The sequence below is a fragment of the Mastigoproctus giganteus genome, chromosome 5, assembly GCF_048544385.1.
Source record: "Mastigoproctus giganteus isolate SK-2022 chromosome 5, ASM4854438v1, whole genome shotgun sequence".
Taxonomy (NCBI): Eukaryota; Metazoa; Arthropoda; class Arachnida; order Uropygi; family Thelyphonidae; genus Mastigoproctus; species Mastigoproctus giganteus.
Genome location: NC_143579.1, coordinates 122,252,013 through 122,274,500, shown reverse-complemented (window position 1 = coordinate 122,274,500; position 22,488 = coordinate 122,252,013). Strand labels below are relative to the sequence as shown.

At 36.9% G+C, this 22,488-nt stretch overlaps 1 protein-coding gene across 2 annotated transcripts in view; it reads right to left on the bottom strand.

Annotated features, from left to right (window-relative positions):
• The window catches only part of LOC150085672 (cytoplasmic polyadenylation element-binding protein 2-like), a 309,051-nt gene that overhangs the window by 128,744 nt on the left and 157,819 nt on the right, over positions 1–22,488 (bottom strand). For both annotated transcript variants that reach the window (XM_090374177.1, XM_090374178.1), the window contains one exon: positions 17,994–18,112. In XM_090374177.1, the coding sequence (XP_090230303.1) occupies positions 17,994–18,112 (119 nt within the window). The remainder of the gene's footprint in view (positions 1–17,993; positions 18,113–22,488) is intronic.

Sequence of the window (22,488 nt, the reverse complement as noted above, 5' to 3'; positions counted from 1 at the left end):
TCTTTTATTTAATTGTAATCAGAATTTTCATCCCATTCAGTTCCCTCCACATTTATTTTTTGAAGTTCTTTCATTTTTTTCAAACATTCTTCGTATCTTTTATGACAAGTTCCTTGTATGACTTCTTTTACCAATTCTTATTTAGGTTTCCATGTATAGCAATTTTGATTACATCTATTTATCACCTGTTTTGCCATTAGTCGATTTTTCACAGTTTCTGGTTTAAGGGAGTTTGTGGCTTTTGTTTTTATATGGTTTACTTGGGAGAAGATTCTTTCTACTCTTGCCGAAGAGTGAGGTAAAATAGCTAGACTGGTCATAAAGTAAGATAAAATCTCATATTTAGAATTATTAAAGCCATCTTTTACATTACGTAACAGATACCATAACTCAGGGATGGTTTTGTAAGAGAAATCTAAATCTTGATTTAAACGAAATGATCTCCATTCATCATCTATAAGATCTAGTTTGTCTTCAGAAACAAGGTGAGGGAACTGCATTGCTAAATGGAAAATGGAGAATGGCGAATTGGCACGATCATGTATCACTGCTGGGTCAAGAACATTGAGACTGGCGATAATTCCATCACCATTTAGAGGAAATCTTTTTCTGATTTCCATACAAAGTTCAACAAGAAATTTTAAGCAATCATTTTTAAACCTGCTTTCACTGTCACCAAGTGGTGTTGAATTTAATAAGGCCATACAACAGCCTCCCAAATATATTTTATTCAGAGGCTTATGATTTATTGTATTGCTTGGATAAATTTCAACCAGCTTGCACGAAGTAATGACTTCTTTTATGAAAAAACTAAGAATATTTTTATACTCAATTGAAACCACCGAATGAAGTAAGTGCAATCTGAAATGCTCAGATTGAAATTCAATATTCAGGCAGTTTATTTTCTCCAGTACATATCCTAAAAACAACAACATATGCTTAGTTCCTTTGGTGATCATAGTATTGTAAATATTCCCTGCACCATCGATTTTGTCAATTTTTGATTGAGACTGAAAATAAAGAACTGACGCATGCCACTGCTCAATAATAATTTTTATTACATTGCCACGGGATAACCAACGTGTTTGTGCTAATTTGGGGATTTTATGCTTAGCAGTATCTACAACATCTTGAATCATTTTGAACTCGTTTAATCTTTTACTACTACGGGAAAAATAACAAGAGATGTCTTTTATAAATATTTCTAGATATGATGGCAGTATCTTGACTGAATGACTAGCACATAATGCAAAAGAATGGCAAACACATGCCATTATAAATACTGATGGTACATACTTTTTTAGCAATGACTGGAACCCACTCTTAGTACCCATCATAGTGGCACAATTATCACTTCCAGAGCCAACGAGATTACTTATTTGAATGTTTTTTTCTATGAAAAGATCTTTTACAGCTTGATAAAGCCCTTCTGAAGTACCATTTTCGACACAAAGAGTGTCAAGTAACACATCTACAACATCAAGTTTTTGAATATCAAAATATCTAACAAACAACAGCTAGAACTTGCGATAAAGATAAATCTGTACTTTCATCTATTATCATTGAAAACTTGTTGTTTCTGCATATGTTAGAAATGTATATATTTTCATGATAGGCTATGCCATCTTGTATAAGATAAGAGACTTTAGTCGCCTTCATCTGAACTTGTTTTGCAATATTGCTATCATGAAATGCTTTCTTACATGCTTCTATAAGGTGATCACATTGCACAAATGGAATATTATGCTCAGAAATGAGTGCAGCAATTGTTAACTCTGCCTTTGCTACTTCTTCATTCTCCGTAGGTTTTGTGAAGAACGTGTCTAATGTTGAACTTGTCTTAGCAATATCTGCACTTTTTTTTTTTTTTTAACTGTATTTTTATGCACTAGTAACATCGATTTATTGGCATTCTTTAATTTCATTTCACGACAAATACAGTAAGACGCACCTTTTTCATTACTGTCTTCTTTCAACCAATCTTTAATTCCGGATCTTCTAACCATTCATTTCTAAAATTGAGTATACCACCGTTTACTCATCTTTCTCTGTGGGGAACAAGTTTCAGACATTGTGGGCAATTTGTGGGTATGGCTAATTAGCAATTATCTTATTTAAAATGTTCTATAAAATAAAAAATAAATCACTAATCCATTAACATAAAATAGAAATAGTCATTACAATTTAAATTTATTATATCACTGTATGTAGTACACGCATAAATGTAAAAATCACACCAAATAATGCAATAATACCACAAACGATCACGAAAGACTGTGCAGTAAAGACCGCCTTCCGCCTGCTCAATAGGCTGTGCATACATGTTAGTAACACGAACATGTATGCTTACATGTATGAACATGTAAGCGTAATTTCATAGTGTAGAACCCTGCGAAAACTTTGAAATCCTTTTACATTTGTAATATTTTGTACAAGCACTTGAGATATTACAAATTATGATCGGTATTGTTAGAATATAAAATTAAGAAAATTGTAAACTGTTATTAAATGTATTAAATTTTATTGTATTTACAAGAAATAAAAATAAATTTTGACTTAAAATTAAAAATTAACGAAAAAACCCAGATAATGAGATATTTTTGTGAAAAAAACCTATCAACCCAGATGACAATCAAAAAACCCAGATCTGGGTGGAAAAACCCAGGAGTGGGAGCCCTGATCAGTAGTGATTCTTCATGTATTAAGAATCTGCAGATAAAGGAGCCACTAGGTGGCAGAGATCAGTGTGCTGATGTGAGATTTACTCAAAGAGGTAACAACCATCAGGGGTAAAGGAAAGGTGACCTCTATAGTCACCTTTTCTTTCGTAAAGGTGACTATAGAGGTCTGAGACAGTTTTTAAAGTCTATATAGTGGGCCCAACTGATGATGTTACCAACAACAAATTTTAACTGGGAAGCATTAAAAGAATTAATGTTGGAAGCTACTAGGCTTTTCATATCAACCAAGAAATAATGTTCAAGATTTAAGCCTAAAAGAATATGAAATGAACTAAAGAGACATGTGGCACACAAGAAAAATGCATGGGATAGATATAAATTAACAGGTGACACAAAAGCCTATGGAAGATATAAGCTGGGCTGTAATCAAGTCACAAAGGAGTTTAGGCAGGCAAAGTAAGATTATGAGAAATCTTTGGCAAAGGATGCAAAGAAATCTACCCCCAGGGGCTCACATCTAGTGAGTATGGGCTTGGCACACCCAGGGTCCTGAGCTGGATATCATCATTCTTCTCTTTCTTGGTGATTCCCTTCTATTTCTCTCTCTCTCACTCAGGGTAACTGGGGAATTTTTTTTTTTTTTTTTTTTTTTTTTTTGGCTGGTGCAGCATAAGCCTCAGGCTTCCTTGCATTATATGGCTAGTAGTAATAAAACAGCAAAGAGTTCCTTACTTTCGTAAAGTCTAGAAGGAAGGGGATGAATCAGATTGGTCCACTTGATACCGATAGTTCAACTATTGATGATCCTGCTCAGGTAGCAAACAAACTGAATGAATTTTGCATCTACATTTACACATGAGGAGCTATTCAGGGAGGAGAATACCAGATGTGAATTAAACTATGGCAGTGAGTTAAATGAGTTTTTAATAACTGAGAGCAAAGTGTAGGAGAAATTGTTGAAGATAAACATAAAAAAACTACCTGGGGTGGATGGGATCCATCTAGTTATATTAAAGGAGGTGGTAAAGGAATTAATCAAACCCTTAGACATAATTATGAGAGCTTCCTTGGACTCAAGGTAGGAACTCATGGATTGGAGATGTGCAAGATAAATTTGCAGATAAAGGAACCACTGGGTGACAGTGATCACAGTGTATTGGTATGGGATTTACTTAAAGATATTACTACCATCAGGGATAAAGGGAAGAGTTTTTGCTTGTGAAAAGGTACTACAATGGTCTCAGACAGTTTTTAAATTGGATACAGTGGGACTAACTGATGATATTAATCATCAGTTGGTCCCGGCAGCAACTATTAAATGGGAAGCATTAAAGGAAATAATCATGGAAGCTACTAGGCTTTTCATACCGATTGGGAAATACTGTTCAAGGTTTAGGCCTAAATGGATGTCGTTTAAACTAATGAGACTCATGGCAGAGAATAAAAATGCATTGGATGCATATAAATTTTCACGCAACACAGAAGCCTATGACAGTTATAAACTAGTCAGTAATCAAGTTACAAAGGAAGTTAGGCAAGCAAAGGCAGATTACTAGAAATCTTTGGCAAAGGATGCTAAGAAAAAAAGGAAGGACTTCTTTAGTAATATAAACTCTAGAAGGAAGTGGATGAATCAGATTTGTCCACTTGATATCGATGGTTCCGATGTTGATGATCCTGCTCAGATAACTGATAATCTGAATGAGTATTTTGCATCTATATTCATACATGGGGAGTTATTAAGGGAGGAAAATTCCAAAGTTTATCAAACTCTAACAGGATGCTTAATGATTTTTTAATAACTAAGAGCAAAGTGAAGGAGAAATTGTTGAAGTAAAACATAAGAAAGTTACCTGGGATGGATGGGATCTATCCAGTAATATTAAGGAGGCGACAAAGGAAGTAAGCAAACCCTTAGCCATAATTATGAGAGCATCCTTGGACTCAGTGGATGTAAGTGGGACACAAGTAATTATAGTCGGGTCCCACTTACATCTCTTCTGGGAAAAATAATGGAGTCACCGGTTCAAGGTGCATTGCAGGATCATCCAGACAAGACTGCAGTAATAATTAAGACACAGCATCGGTTTGTTAACCCTTATACAGACTGGAGTTTTTTTAAGCCTAATTTGAAAATTGTCCTTGCAATAAAAACTAATTATTTTTAAAATTTCTACTCAATTAACAAAATTGAAACTCTCAATATACATAAGCAGAATTTTTTTTATTGATTTCCTACCTTTAAAGTTCAGCAAAATCTATTAACTCGAAAACAGCAAAAATGTACAATCATATATGCATTTCTGTAATTATGCCTGCAAAAAACAAGCAGCCGATCTATGTTTATATATCACGTCACTCCATACATTTTAATTTCCCCGTGTGATCGCAGTGACACTAGCTAGAACGAATCTACTTACACAAAGCCATAACTGACTTCGAAGCCAAGATCGTCACAGTTACCACAAAGGTGACTGACTTATCCGACAGGGAATAAAAAAAAAAGGGAAAAAAATGTATGCAACTGTTTCTTGGCATAAGAAAGTAACAGAAGGAATTGCAACAAATTTTTTTTGAAATACAAAAATATCATATTTTCTTTCTTCAATATGTATTGTATCTACTAAAAAAAAAAAAAAAAAAAAAAAAAAAAAAAAAAAATCAAGAAAATTCAGCTATTGGAAGCCACAGTGGAAATAGAAAAAAAACTGGTGTAAACTGATAACACAATGCGCATTTGATAAAAAAAAAAAACACTTTGCTTTACTGTAGTTTTAGGGAACAACATTTTGCAGTTTAACTTTCTAACAATACTTTGCATTTTTACATTTTAACAACATTTTGCATTATAGCTCTGTTACAATGTTTTGCTTTGTTGTTTTATGTAATTGCTGTAGTCAACAATTTCGGTGTGCACGACGTTTCATAACAGATGCTGAAGTTGTAATAGTCAGCTTCATCCTAGGATGTCAAAATTCTGATAAGTCTGATTTTGGTCTGGTGCAGATTTGATAAAAAAAAAAAAAAAAAAAACACTTTGCTTTACTGTACTTGATTTAGGGAAAAATACTTTGCATTATTGCCCTATTACAATATTTAGCATTTTTACTTTCTAACAATATTTTGCTTTGTTACTTTACGTAATTGTTTTTTTTTTATCTTCTTTTATAAACCGTCATTTTATCTTCTAACAAAATTTTCAGAAAATATTTCTGTTGATAGCTGCGTTATAAGCTATAAAATAATTCATTATTGTGTGGGTAGTGGAGAACGTTTCTGATCCTCCTAACATGCAGTGGTGAGTTATAGTGGGCTTGCAAGAGCACATTGTTATTTTTTTTTTAAACTTGCAAGCCCATTGTTGAGAAGATCATTTATTTTACAAATGAAATCCTGAATGCAATTATTGAGTATCCAGAGCCGAAACTACGGTGCAATGAGCAGGGCACAATCCCCAGCATTCGATCGGTTATGCATTTTAAAATTGCTTCATTTTTAATTTAATTACAGTCGGACCTCTGTTTAACGAACTTCTTTATAGCAAATATTTTTCATTCCCTTTGGTAATTACATTTAAAATAGTTTCCTTTGAATGAAGAAAATTTCCATGAAATGAACGGATTAGGAGAGAGAACTGTGTATGCATCATTCTCACCTTTGGCCTTTAGGTAATATGAAAGTGCAAATTAAGGGTGAAAGCGATTACCGTTTCACAATGTTAGTGGTGTCCCTAAAACCTGCAGTCACATACCGAGAAGTCATGCTCGTCAATATGCTTTCCATAGCCACTCAGAGGATTAAGCAGATTCCCGACATGGATTACAGCTTCTGGTCAACCTGTGTTGTTCCCCTTTACTCCGACTATGTTTTTCGGAGAAGTGAGTGAGTGATCCATGCCTTCCAGTAAATTTCTCTTGTCTATGTTTACATGGTCACAATAGCTGAATATCCATGTGATTCTGACATTGTGCACAATATTCAAAGAACTAGTGACAGACTGACAGTAGCAATGCAGAGGCATTGAGGCAACTAAAATATTACACGAACTTTCCAAAGAAGAAATTGTCCGATTTTGAAACTTCATTGAGACTTTCACTGTGAAGGAAATGTTTGAAAATATAATGGCATAGGGGCAATAATTAAAAAAAAAAAAAAAAAACAACTGTATGAATTATATCACAAATCTCCAAAAACCCTGTGCAAATTAAAGATGATTGCTAAAGAACTTGATGCGGAAACTATAAAGATCGGTCGTGTGTTCAGGCTACGATGAACAGCTTGTTGCTTGCGGAAGGCAATTGCAAGTTGGAGGAATTATCCCGCTTTGTGCAAACATTTTGAATCAGAAGTTAAATTATTCAGGATTATTAAACTGACTTTTCAATGTGGAATTTCTTAACGATTTAGCACTAATAATCGACATCTTGCAGCACAGAGTAGTAAGATATCTTACTACCCCATGTCCTGCAGGAGCTCTCTTACCTTTCAGAAGCTTTACAGAATCACTATGGTAAAAGCAGATAAATTAATTATTCAAACTATCAATGCTATTACTAATTTGAAAAATTCCGAAGGAAATTATGACGCTAAAATTGAGAGCACGTTGAAGTGGAAAGAATTTGAAGGAATCAAAATCGAAAGTAAGAATACATTTAAAAAAATTACCTCTTGACAAGTTATTAAATACATTGTTTTATCCTTAAAGGATAAGTTATTAATGCAAAGGTGCGATTTTAAATTAAATAATGAAAATAATGATTCCTTTGACGACGAGGAATTGAAAGAACTTTCGTTTCGGTGGTTAGGCGGTGAAAACCGAATAAGAAATTTTTTGGTTTTCAAAGAAATTTTAAAGTTTTCCGATAAAATATGAAATAAAAATTAATGATTTCAGAGGTTTTGCCAAAGACAGTTTATCTTTAAAATAGAGTGAAATTCCCCTTTTCAATTAAGAAAGCCAGAAATATCTTTAAAACCGTTGCAATTAGCAGTGATGAAGCTGAGCGAGCTTTCAGCGTAATAAATAATATTGAGTGAATGAATGAATGAATATTGTTGACAATTAAACACGTTGCAGATTATGACATCTACAAGGAAATCCATTGCTTCAGTTTGATCCAGATCGTTACGTCAAATCATCGCTCAGCTATTAAGCAAAGCAGATCGACAACAAATATTAATAAAGAAGTAATTGTATGTGGCAATTTTTAGAATAAATTTTTCTTGAATATTTGTGTAATAATTTTTTTTTTCATGTAATAAATATTGTGGAATGCTCTGTGATATGGGAAATATTCTGTGTTATTTTTTATTTGCAATATTAGAATTTTATCATGAAAAAATGTATCCATTATATTTCCTAGTTGTTAAAAAAAAAAAAAAAGACGAATAAAAATGTTGCATATGTGCCGAGCATGTGCGGTAGATGGCTTATGTGAAACAACCTCCGTATTTCTTTTAGGTACAGTATTTTGATTTGTTTATTGATTACGAAATAAAAGAGCTTTTGTACTGTAAATATTTTATTGAACATTTGCAAATTTTCATAATTTCTGGAAGACAATATGCAATGGATTTATGATAACTAAAGTAAGAGATATTTACTTGCTAGTGCAAAGTATCTAAATATCTGTAAAATAGCACCGATTGATGTACTGATCTTGTAATTGAAGCGACATACGCAGATTTTAAGGGCACCTAACAATTGAATCTAACAAAAATGCGAGACAAAAAAAAAAAATTGTTCACAAATATATGCATTGTTACAGTCATAAGATAAACACTCGTATTCTTGCAGTCATATGACAAATACTTGTATTGTTGTAATCATACTTATTGCAGTGGCAACTTCAGAAAGAATGATTGTGACGTTATACTATTCAAAAATTCTAAAAAGAACTCCAGATTCTATCGTATTCAGGTATCATTGTAAGGGGAGGCATGAGGACCAGGCTTTTACATTTTTTTTTTTTTTTAGATAGACTTTATACACATACACTGATATGCATGGTTAAGTGGGTAACAAGCCCCATCTGTCTCCCCCCCCCTCGAATCTGCTTGACTCAAGATATCATCATACCGGCAATCACGAAAAATGCGTCGCGTGCACTAATCCGCACTACTAGAAGTGCAAGCGTGGGAAGCGCCTCTGGTGGAAACCACGGATGACATCACTTCCGTGACCGATCAAATTACTCGGTAGAAAGTCGAAAAAACTGCGAGCCCATTGTTAAAATATTGACAGCTCACCACTGCTAACATGTACTTGTCAATAATCTTTCTGGAAATAGTGGCAAGTTAGCTGTATTATAAATTTCAAACATCGCTGTATAGCTTGTCCTTGAATGCAAATGACTATGGTTATTTTCAAGTGACTGCATGTTTTTTTGCCTTGTACCTAGCGTACTTACATACTTGAAGGTCAGTCACACACATAAAAACCACCTATTTCCAGTCAATTAGTTGACAAAGGCTACATAGAGTAGCCGAAAGTGTCTGTTATTAGCAAAAAGGCCTTGGGTTTCAGGTTGCATAATCATTAAAGAAATATTTTTGTTTCAACCAAAAAAACTGATAACATTTATTATATAACAATAAAACGTCGTTTTCTATGTCAGCGTTTCCCAAACTAGGGAGTAAATCTATTTTTCAGATGGGTATTGGCAGCTCAGAACTGCATAAGACCATGGATGGTGAATTTATTCAGCTAGTACTAAAAAATAATTTCTCCCTTTGTGATAACATCAAAGCATACCAAGGAAATATTTTCTAACAATACTTTTTGAACAGCCCATTAGCTGCATTAGCCGTAATCAGCTTTGTATTGTTAGAAAATATTGCAGTTTTGTGAAAAATACACGTATCAAGAAACAATCTGTTATTAATAGCAGATGGTTTTTTTCCCACCCCTCTCCTTTTGCGTACCAATTTTCGAAGTTTGTAATGCAGCTATCAATAGAAATATTTTTGTGAAATTTCGTTAAAAAATCAAATATACATTTAGGAATCTGCTGTTCTGATTCTTTATTGGAATTGTCCTAAAAACAATTCCAATAAAGCAAACTTTTTTTTATCGAATGTGCATTTGATCAGTTTTACACCCTTTTTTCCACATTTCCAGTGTGGTTTCCAACAATGAATTTCCTTGATTTTGAGTTAGTAGATACAATACACACTGAAGAAAGGAATATGGTATTTTTTTTCAAAAACAAATGTTGCAGATTCTTTCGTTGTTTCTTATGGCAACAAACAGTTGTTTTCGCTTTTTCTCTCTCTCTCTCTCTCTCTCTCTCTCTCTCTCTCTCTCTCTCTTTGCCTTCTCGATAATGCTGTATGGAGAGCTCTGACGTCGTGTGTGAAAGCGTTCCCATGCCTAGGAAAATGTTTCGCACTCGCTGAATAAAGAAAACGAATGGAGTGCCTCATTTCATAAGCATTAGGCTAGTTGGGGTGGGAGTAAAGAAAATAACTGAAAAAGGCCTAAAAAATGCACACTTGATATCACGTTTTTATCATTTTGTGATCAATAGAAAATTCTGAATGACATTTTAAGTGGGAAAATTCAAGAAAACAGTTCTGGTTCCAGTTATACAGAGTTTCAGCTCTGTACACAGAATAGAAATTATAGAATTCATGATGAAATTTGATCTGGGGAAATATCTACTGCAGAGGCTGCAACCAGGGTTAAGGGAAAGTCTTGTCTTACAAATTTGATTGGATACCATCATATGGTCACAAAGGAACTGGATGCAAAAAATATTTTTGATATCATATACTTGGATTTCAGGAAAGCTTTTGACACTGTTGTGCATGGAAGACTACTGTACAAATTGGAGGAGTATGGCATTAAGAGTAAGTTGCTATAATGGATAAAAGGGTGGTTGAGTGGGAGAAGACAGAGTGGTAATCAATGGAAGCTGCTCTTCGTGGACTTATGTTATTAGTGGAGTTCCGCTGGGTTCAGTGTTGGGCCCACTGTTGTTCTGTATATTTATCAATGATATTGATGAAGTTATATCAGGCTTAATGTCGAAGTCCGCAGATTATACAAAGGTTGGCAGGGTTGTTAGTGACAGTAATGGCAGCAAGCTACTGTAACAGGATCAAGAAAATTTGGGCCGATGGGCTGAGAAGTGGCAATTGAAATTTCACATTGACAAATGCAAAGTACTGCATATGGGTAGAAGAAACCACAGAGAAATGCACCACCTGTGTGGTACTACACTTAGGGTGTAGAAAATGAAAAAAACATGGGAATAATTGTGCAGTCAGATCTGAAATTTTCTGAGCAGTGCAGACAGGCTTCCAGAGCAGGTTATAGGCTGTTGTCAATCATATAAAGGAATTTTGCTAGTAGGAAAAAGGATGTAATTATCCCTTTGTATAAGGTAATGGTCAGCCTATGCCTTGAGTACTGCATACAGATCTGGAGGCCTCATTTTAGGAAGGATGTAGAGCTGTTGAGCAAGTACAGAGAAGGGTAACAAGATTGGTTAGGGGAACAAAAGGGTGGTCTTACAAAGAAATGCTTAAGTTCTGCAAATTGCAGCATCTAGAAACTAGGCACCGCGAAGTGTGTGGTTGAGGTGTATACGGCCTTGAATGGGTTGAGCAGGCTCAGTTCTGATGGGATTCTTTGTCTTGCTCAGATTACAAAACTGAGGGGGTATAAATTAAAATTGAGGAAAGACAGTTATTGAATAGATGTGTGGAAATTTGCCTTTAGCCAGCAGCCACAAACTTCCATCTGGGTCGATAGCTTAAATAAATTCAAGGAGGAACTTGGCAAATGTTTAGAGGGAATGGATGTGTGAAATGTTTTTTTTTTTTTTTTTTTTTTTTGCTGACACTACATAAGCTTGCTTTCTTGCATCACATGCCACAATTTCTACTACTAAGATCAAGAAGGCCTGACGTAGCGAGAGTGCATAGCACGGTTTGCTTGAGTGGACTGGGGTTCAAGCCCGTGACTACTAAATACGATAAATATTTGTATTGACGATTTATTGTAAACTCTACTGACTTGGTTGTCGTGGCGGAGTATAAATAGAAAAAAATTATAGATATCGTTTAGAATACCAAATTTCCAAGCAGCGTCGTATGCTTTTCCCATATCAGAGAAATTGACACCAAGTCTTCATGTTTAAGGAAAGTATCTCAGGTAGATGTTTCCATTCTTATTAAATGGACAAGTGTTGACCTATTCCTTCAAAAGCCACATTGTACCTTGGAAAAGTCATTAGTTTCTAGATACCACATAAGGTGAGCATTGACCATCCTTTCCAGAATCATGCACAGGCAGCTTGTTTGAACAACTGGAGGGTAATTATTGGGAATTTTCCGATCCTTTCCTGGCATAGGGAAGGTAAGAATGATTGCTTTATGCCACGAGTCCAGAAACTGGTCTTCAAGGCATATTCTGTTGTACTGACAGAGCACCCGATCCACAGGTTTGGAGGAAAGATGTTTGATCATCTCATAATGGATGTCACCTGACCCAACGGATGCACTTGCATAGTATAAAGATAGTGCTGCCTTCGTTTCATATTCTGTTTTTCAGCTTTTTGTTTGAGCACCAGAACTCATGGGGGTAAAATGTTTTGGCAGACACTTTGGCAAATGTGTACCCTAGAGTGTTAGCAATTGCACATCCATTACGTTCTAGGATCGATGTGGTGTGCAATGTATGTCTGCCTTTCATTTTCCGAACTTTGTCCCATACAAGTTTAGGCGACACTGTCTGGGTGATAGTGGATTCAGGATTCCTTTTGACTCTGACATCTAATGAAACGTGCTTTCGCATGTGTACATTTGAAAGCTATTAGATCTGTGGTGAGATAACAATGAAATATACTGCCACAGATAATCTAATAGAATGGTGGGATAACAATAAAATATCCCACCATAGATAATCTGCCGTACATTCAACATTCCATCATGGTTTTGGATTAAGCAGAAACCATATCGACATCTTCGGAATTGCAATTACTGCTGCATGAATTATACTTTCTGTGACATACAATACTGCATAATTAATTGGCCCCTTGCTGACTATGGTGGTATCTAACAATGAAAGGTGTTTGAAGGCATTCTAGTCAGCATGATTGATCTTCTACTGTGGTATCCTAGACAGGTGGCATGGTCTTCCTTTACTGGATATCACTGGGAAGTGATCACTACCAGAAAGGTTGTCTTCTACCTCCCATAGAAAAACAGTGAGGGGGGGGGAGAGAGAGAGAGAGAGAGAGAGAGAGAGAGAGAGAGAGAGAGAGAGAGAGAGAGAGAGAGAGAGAGAGAGAGAGAGAGAGAGAGGTCAATCACAGTAAATATATGGGTAGGCATGTGGAAAAAAGTTAGTTCCCACATTTGGAAGAGCCATGTCACTGATTTCCAGCATATGCTCAATAGCCCAACCCCTATCATTGATGTCTACACTACTCCACAGAGTTTGTGTCCATTAAAATCCTCTAGTAATAAAAAAGGGGAAGGCCTAATGAGATCATCAAGGTCTGCCTGAGGGATGTCGTTCCCAGGTGGCAAACAGATGGAACAGTTAAGAGAAACCCTACTGTTATTCAAATTGCTACAGCCTCTAAGTTGGTTGTAATTGGCAGAGCATGAAAAGGGTAGGTTGCTCACAAGGGTGCTGACTCCTCAGTGGGCAGGTCCAACCCAGTTCTGTCTTTAAAAATAATTGAGCAGTTATGCAAGTGAGAGACCTCATTTGCCTTTAAATAGTCTCCTGTAAGCAATTCTGACAGAACCCACAGTAGTTGCATTGTAAAATTTAAATGTGGCCATTCTTAAGATTTATTGGTTCCGTCTGGCGGCTTCCAAAGGGCTGAGGGCTTTGTTTTCTCAGTCCTGGATTAATCTCTCTTTGGAAAAGAATGGGCATTGTCCTGTATCTATTTCTTCTTCCACAAACAGTTCCAGAACAGATTTATCCTATATCTCCTTAACTTCTACATCCATTTTTTTCCTGGGTCGGTTGTGGTTCTTGCAGTTTTTTTGGCCTTTCTTTCACACTTGGTTTAGGTAGTGATGGAGTGCAAGGAGGTACTGATATTGGAGTGGCAGCTGACTGTTTTTTTTGGTGGTTTATTGAAAGCTCAAAAAATAGTTGTGCAATCAGAGTGAATGAATTTTTTGGTGGGATAGTCATGTCAGTTTTGGTCACGATAGAAGGTATCCCTGCAACTTTCTCTGCATATGTAGGCTTTTTGCTATTTATTGGCTTGACTGCTTGCCTTGCCTCCTGAATGCTCAGCTCTGCCTTGAACGTTTGTATCTCTTTTTCCTCTTTCCACATGCAGGGTGTTCACTTTCACAGTTGACACAGGTGGGTTTAGTACATGCAGTGCTTTCATGGTCTTTTGCACCACACCGAGCACAAGCAGGCACTCCACAGCAGGCCATCTATGAATGCCCATATTTTTGGCATTTAAAATATCACAGTGGATTTGGGATGTATGGCCTTACACTGCAGTTTATGTACCCTGCTTTTATCGAATTAGGAGACAAAGAAAACGTAAGAATGAGATTTCTACCATCCTTACACATGAAAATTCTTTTAACTGCTACCACTCCCTGAAGCTTAAGAGCAGATTTCCTCCTCAGTAACCTCAATTAGGTCCCACTCTGAGATGACACCTTTTGGTGTGTTTAAAGTTCTGTGAGGTGACAGTGTAATTGTTATTCCTCCTACTGTCGTGGCTCGTAGTAACTATTCTGAGTGTCTCTTATTTTCAGTTTCAATTGAGATGTCTCCAGAATGACTGATTTTGGGGAACCTGCTAACTCCTCTAAACCCTTCTGTATAAAGAAGGGTGACATTTTACCAATGGGTTTTTCAGTTTGAGAGCGTATTATCAGGAATCTTGTTGTAGGATCTGACGTCAGTTCGGGATCTTTTTGCTGATTTAACATTATTCGGTTCTAAGGTTTGTTTACAAATAGGGAAAGGTTTGGTCCCCCAGAAGAAATAACTTTATCAGGATTCATAGTAATTTTTGATTTTGTTCAGTGCCTGAGCTCCCCACCCACCATGGAGCCCAAAGGGACACTCACTACCTGGCAAGCAATAAATGAAATGCACTCTGGAGTGGGACGGCAGAGTTACCCAGAGAGCACACCCACATTGCCACCAACCTGATTCCTGTCCATCAGACCGTGAGGGTAGAGGAAAGGCATTGACACGGTTGACCCCCAGGAGAATCCACTAGCCAAATGATCCTAGCCAGGCCTTCCAGGGCCACCCATCTTGTCAAAGCAGAGGCAGGCCAAAGTGGTGTGATGAAGCTGGACCCCTCACCCACCAAGATTCCCCTTTCCAAATTTCTATGGGTCGCAGCGCATGGCAAACACGCCGGATTCCTATGATGTTAGCCTGGAACCTAGACTGTGGGCATGGGATCCCAGTGATGCTAATCTGTAGAATCAGAAGTGTCACCCCATACAAGTGCCCATATTGAGGGGTGCAGACTTAATTAACCTACCCATTACATGTGTTACTGCTGAATCCAATGATTCCTGATTGGAATTCTGTTTGTCCATGTCTAGCCTTGCTAGTTTTGCAAATTTTTTCCACCTTATCTATTTCCGACTTGGGATTTCTGAAGTTGTCAAGGTAAATGTGTTAGGTAAGTAATTACCAGATAGCACTCTTCAGAGGGATTTCCTGTCCATTTAAGTATGGATAACAAAGTAGGGGAGCATATAGAAAGCTTGAATTCTGTGCTACATTCATATGGTAGGAATACCTTGTTCAACAGCATTCAGTTATTTTGATCAATTTTTCTATTTGTTTTCCTCTCCACTCAATATCAGTGTTTTCCCATAAATTGTAATGTCCATTTAGATCTTCTATAGTATACAGTAAGGGAGAAGTATATAGAAAATTAAATCATCTGTCTTCATAAGGTATTTCTTAATTTGGTAGTATGTATATGGATACTATTATTATAAGTAACCCAAATATTATATGAATAGATAGTGCTTCCACGGCAGTGTTCTAAGTAAACTGTTTTTACTAGTCAACTCACTCATATCCTGTGAGAGGGTATGAGTGAGTTGACTAGTACAGACACACTTCCATGTGCTGTATTGTCTGTTATTCTATCTTTTTTTGGCATATGGTATAATTCATTACTGAGGGAGTCCTGAGGTTTAAAGCAAGTTACTAGTAAGCAAAGACAATGAAGTGTACTGAACAGTGAGATATTGTTATGTCCTATTTGCTATTATGGAAACTTGTGCAATCCCATCAAATAAAGGTATCTATGACTCTGTTTTGGAAGTACCCTTAAATTATTTACTTGGTCCTGTTAGCCCAAAGCTTTTTGATCTCTAGATTTATCCCTTTTAGGGAATTATGGTTTCCTGTGTTCATTTCTTCAACAAAAATCTCTAAGACTGATTTTTCTTCTTGGGCTTTTCCTCCATCTTCTATTTGATCTATAGGTTTTTAATCAGTATTTTTCTTTGCCATTTTTTTTTCTCTTTGAGATGTCAGAGGTTTTTGGAATATGGCACTATTTAGGGATGGTTAGAAGATTAGTGTGCTCACAATTGATGAGCCCAGTTTGAAAAAGACTCTATGGAGTAATCTTTACTTCAGTTTGTGTCTCAACTGATAGTGCTGTTTCTTAGCATTTTGTGCATAGGTAGGTCTACTTAAATAAGTCCATGTTCTTCGTATTTTGTATAACTCTCTCTCTCTCTCTCTCTCTCTCTCTCTCTCTCTCTCTCTCTCTCTCCTCTCTCTCTCTCTCTCTCTCTCTCTCTCTCTCTCTCTCTCTCCCTCTCCCTCCCTCCCTCCCTCCCTTCCTCTCCAGTGTTTGCAGTTTCTAGAGTAGTTTCCATTGCAGTTTCGGCATTTCGAATTCTCAGCTGGGCAATCTTGATTAGTATGGTCATAGACATCAAAATTGAATGAATGTCCACACTTCAGACATTTGGAAGAGCAGAGGAGGATTTAAAATGCAAGGTCTAAAATTACAGTTTAAATATTTGGCTCTGACATTTCCTGTGGTTTGGATGATCTGTTGAGAGTCAGCATCAAATTTCGAGTTGGGCAACTATCCCTTCGCTAACAGTGACTCTTTTAACACATTACTTCTTGTTTTTACATTTCCTCTTCAGTGCTACTGAGGAGATCCCATTCAGAGATTACTCTGCGGACCATGCCAGCCGCAAACTGTTCATTACTGGTCTGTGACGAACTGGAAATACAAATTTCCAATTCGGCGCACGTTACCGGTTCGTGATTTGTATTTTAAAAAAGTGTTGGTCTGTGATGGATTGGAAATAAAAGAAACTGGTCCTTCACCACAAACAGTTTGAGACACACTGCACTGGAGCATCTAGCAAAGACACATCAGGGTTTTTTTTTTTTGGTTTGGTTTTTTTTTTGAGTTAATATTATTTTCATATTTTAATCAACTTTTTTGGGGCAACTTTGGTTGTCCAAGGGCTAGGCTAGTATCAGTTGTGTTTGCTTCCCTGCCCCCACTGGGAGAGAGCATTTTTCCCTTCCAGGTTTGTGACCTTACAGATACAGAGAAGATTAAGAGAGTTAACTTTCTGGCTTAGTTATTTTTTAAGCAGAAATTGCTAGTTCTTTTTATAGTTTTCATAATAATGTATTAACTACAATAAACAAGAGTATTCATCTCTCAAAGCTCTAAAAAACTAAACTGAAAAGAAGGGCACTAATGGATAACCGAAAGGCTACTGTGGTCTCCAGTATTGCTTGGAAATGAAGAATCATTTATTGTAGGGCTAGAAACACAAAGGTTATTAGTTCTTTACATTAAAGTATTTACTTCAGTAACTGCCTAAGTAGCTTCATGATACTTAAAACAAGACCTGCCATATGTTTCTTCTTACCGGAAATCACACTGATCCACAAAAACAAAACTCACTCCTCTGTGTTCATGCTGGAGGATTAAACTAGATAAAGGATTTTAAATTCCTCACTTTTTTTAAAAAATCGTTTTTATTATTCAGTATGCAATGCTCTTGATTAGATTATTGGTGAATACTGCTTAATAATTATTTAAATATTTAATTAACTTATTAAAGATATTAACAAAGATGAAAAAAATGTATTAATATTTAAAGTTTCAAACATAATCATACTTAAAGGTATGCTACATATTTGTTATTATTGGTACCTGTTGTGTTCATGTTGGATAAATAAAGGATACAAAGAATTTCCAGTCTGCTTTACATCTTTTGCAAATTTCTATTTATTATTTAATAACACAGGTACCTTTTTTTTAGTTACCATTTGTAATAAACAATACCTACAGGTTTATCCTTGATTGTAGGGCTAGAAACACAAAGGTACAACTTGTCATCTTCTTGAATACAGGCATCAATGAGTGCCTGTACAGATGACTCATCCTGAAACAGCAGAAAAGCATAACCTATAAAAGTAAAGATGATTAATAATAATTGACTAATAAATTCTTAATTTAACAAAGTTTTTATTTTACTTTATTGCATATGATATGATTATATATTTGTTAAGTACTTTTTAAAAATAACTAAATATACAAGGCATAATACCTTAAGAGTTAAGAGCTTAATATCTATAAATATCGGTATAAATACACCATAGATATCTCTTAAGAAACTACAATGGTAGTGTGGGAGGCATCATTTGCTCTGTTTCTCATATTGTGCTCTTCCGTCACAATGAGCTGGCCGTGATATTGCACAACCTCGAATACCTTCACTAATAGAGAAGTCTATTGTTATTTATTCTCAGTGAGTCTTCTCTATTAGTGAAGCGTTACTTATTCGAGGTAGTGCAATACCATGGCAACTCGTTGTGAAGGAAGAGCATAATATGAGAAACAGAGCAAATGATGCCTCCCACACTTCTTAAGAGTTATCTACATAGATATTAAACTCTTAACGTATTATGCCTTGGGCATTTAGTTTTGGCATCTCTCATATTATGTGATTATCTTCATAAATGGGTAATCATGTCCGCAATACCAGGGTACCTGCCCACCCACCGATAATAGGCCAATAGCTTTGAAACGGTGCCGTCTGGGTGGTGGTACTTCACTAAAAAGGCCTCTGTGGTCAGGAAATCTATCCATAATTGATGCCACCAACTCTGACCAATTATAATTTTATAAACATAAATAAATAAAATAAAATTACAAATAAAATCGACTGTAAAATGTAGTATAATTTAAAATGCCATAAATCATATTAAATCATATAAACTTTTAAAAATACTATACATTAAAAGCGTTAAGACCCGTAATACTATGAAACTTTAAAATACTATGCATTAAAAGCATTAAACCTGTACTACTGTAAAACTGAAGCTTTCGGCAGCATCTGCTGCCTTCCTCAACATAAGTAGTGCTGCATCAACAATTCATTATAGAGCACTAAGCCTTCGCAGAAGACCAGAATGTACTATGGTACCTGTATATACTCCGTTTCCCATATATCAGCACCGGAAGTGGCATGGGGCTGTATGACCTTAAAATGCTCATATCTATCCAGGATAACGGTCTCAAACATTACATTAATCCTACAACCTTTATCTCTATTCAAACTATGATCACCCAAGGAACAAATCCTTAGGCTCTCCCCCACTTCCAGTTCCAGAAATCCTCTACCTTATCTGTAATTACAGCTCCCTCAGCTGTTATACCATGGCCAGTTTCCCAGGCATATTCTGCTATGGCTGACCCAAGCGCACTACTATGTTCCCCCAACCTATCGTGTAATCTGCGCTTAAGTCTCACCTACGTAACATCCCACACAATCTGGACACTGAATTTTGTAAACAACTCCACTGTTATCAATAGGAGTTGTGGGAGTTGACAACAGTGGGGTGCCGGTTAAAGTTGACAAAACTTTAACCGCCCCACTGTGATGGCGGCGGTTAAATACCATGTTGTGGGAGTTGACAACAATGCGGTTGTTTACAAAATTCAGTGTCCGGATTGTAAGAGATGTTACGTAGGTGAGTCTAAGCGCAGATTACGCGATAGACTGGGGGAACATAGTAGGGCGATTATGTTGGCTAATGACTCGAGGTCAGCCGTAGCAGAACATGCTTGGGAAACCAGCCATGGTATAAGAGCTTATTTGTTATTCGTTTGTTTGTTATTTGATTTTTAGGAGCATTAGCAACTAAGGCCATATTGCTCCGGGAATATGCGGTGATCATTCCCTTGACCTTTCCGCATCCTCCGTATTTGGTGGTGATGGGCTCGAACCACGATCTAATCAAGAAGCGTGTGCTATGCACTGTTGCTCCTTCCCACCTGGCTACGGAGGCGCCTGGTATAACAGCTGAAGGAGCTGTAATTACAGATAAGGTAGAGGATTTCTGGAACTGGAATGGGTGGAGAACCTAAGATTTGTTCCTTGGGTAATCATAGTTTGAATAGTATTTTTAAAAGTTTATATCATTTGATATGAATTAATTCATGGCATTTTATATGAATTAATCCATATTCATGGCATTTTAAATTATACTACTATTTACAGTCGATTTTACTTATTTTATTTGTAATTTTATTTTATTTATTTATGTTTATAAAGTTATAATTGGTCAGAGTTGGCAGCATCAATCATGGGTGGTGGTACTCACTGAGAATAAGCAATATAGAATGAGAATAAGAATATTCTGAGCAAGAGGAAGAATCCCATCAGCACTGAGGATGTTCAAACCATTCAAGGCTTTATACACCTCTATCAGATTCACATCGCAGGTGCCTAGTCTCCAGCCACTTAATTTGCAAAACTTAAGCCTTTCTTCATAAGAGCAATCCTTTATTCTGTTCACTAATCTTGTTGCCCTTCTCTGTGCTCGTTCCAACAGCTCTACATCCTTCTTAAAATGAGGCCTCAAGACCTGTATACAGTACTCAAGGTGTGGCCCAACCAATTACCTTATACAAGGGGATAATCACTTCCTTATCCCTGCTAGAAATATTCCTGTATATCATTGACAAGACACCATGAGCTACTGTTGCAGACAGTCTGCACTGCTCAGAAAACTGCATATCTGCCTGCACAATTCCCCCAGATCTTTTTCATTCTCTACCACTGTCAGTGTGGTACCACAGAGTTGATACATTACTCGGGGATTACTGCTTCCCATATACAGCACTTTACATTTGTCAATGTTAAACTTCATTTGCCACCTCTCACAGCCCATCTGCGCAACTTTTCTAGATTCTGTTGCAGCAGTGTACTGTCATTAGTGTCATTAACAACCTTCGAATCATCTGCACACTTGGATATTAAACCTGATATACCATCACCAATATCATTTATAAATACAGAAAACAACAATGGACCCAACACTGAACCCTGAGGGACTCCACTTATAACATTAGTCCACAAAGAGCAGTATCCATTGATCACCACTCTGTCTTCTCCCACTCAACCATCCCTTTATCCATAGCAGCAATTTGCTTCCAATGCCACACTGCTCCAATTTGTGCAGCAGTCTTTTTTTTTTTTTCCTTTTTTTTTGGTAGTTATAGGCGCATCGGCTTCTGTGGCCATAGTGCACCTCGCAAGGTTTTTTTCAGTATTTTGATCCAAGCCTGAGGCGGGATTCAAAACCGCGACTTTTGGGTTGCCAGGCATTAGTAGAGGCATTTGATGCAAGAAAGCAAGCTTATGCAGCATCAGCCAAAAAAAAAATAATAATAAATAAATAAAAAAAAAATAACCACTTCCACTTCACCCCTCTGTTCGTTCGAAATCCTGAGCGTCCAGCTGAGCCTTAAACTTATTTAGGCTATCCTGGCTATTCTTAATCCTGGGTATAACCTCCATGCACAAGTACATGGTGGGTGACCACCCAGGTGTGAACCAACATAAGCAGGGGTCAAGGTGTGGCGCCCACACCACATGGAGGAAAGGCGCCCCTCTATGTTACCAGGCAGTACTAGGTGGTAGATGACTCTCATCAACCGATGAAATACCACAACTATGCTTATTGGAGGCATTAAGTGGTGGAACCCATGTTCAGTCTATAGAGCTAAGTTCCGGTCAACCCTTCCCTATCTCTTCCATCATGCAGTATGATTGATGACTTTTGAGGTTATGATGAACGTCGTGGCGAGATTCAATATTCCTTACATTTTGAGGGTACAGCTCTAAAACGGTGTTCGCAGGCCAGCCTACTAGTTAGTACACCGGACCGAACCTATTCGTAACTCTCTAGGAGGCTTCTGGATCAGCTAGTGTATAATCTTCCAACCTCTACTCTGCCAGATAGTGACTGGCGGGAGTCCGAGCAGTGTGTATGTGGGGAGCATTGTCGAGGCCATGTTATGTCAAGGATCTGGGTATATTCTTACCACATGTACGCCATATCCAAAAATTTCATTACTTCATACAGCATGTCCCACCCACTTTTTCTTACTATTGAATACACCATGAATTGTCAAACTAATAGAGCAGGGCTTATCTGCGAAAAGATCTACACCTCCAAGAACATCCTAATTCATTTCACAAATATACGTGGTCTCAATTCTAATCCCAACTATGTCCATTTCCACTTGCAGTCTGCCAAACCCCATGTACTTTTTCTGACAGAATCTCATTTATTAGTTGATTCAACTACTGCTCACCTCAGATGGCCAAATTATTCACTGTATGATTCCTTTCACCTCAAAGGTGGTACTTGTGCATATGTCCGTTCTGATATTCCCTGTCAGAGAAATGGCAATTTGGAATCTCCTCTCTTTGATCTTCTCTGGCTTAAAATCTCTCTACCTCATTGCGTCAAATTCATCTGTTGTCTCTA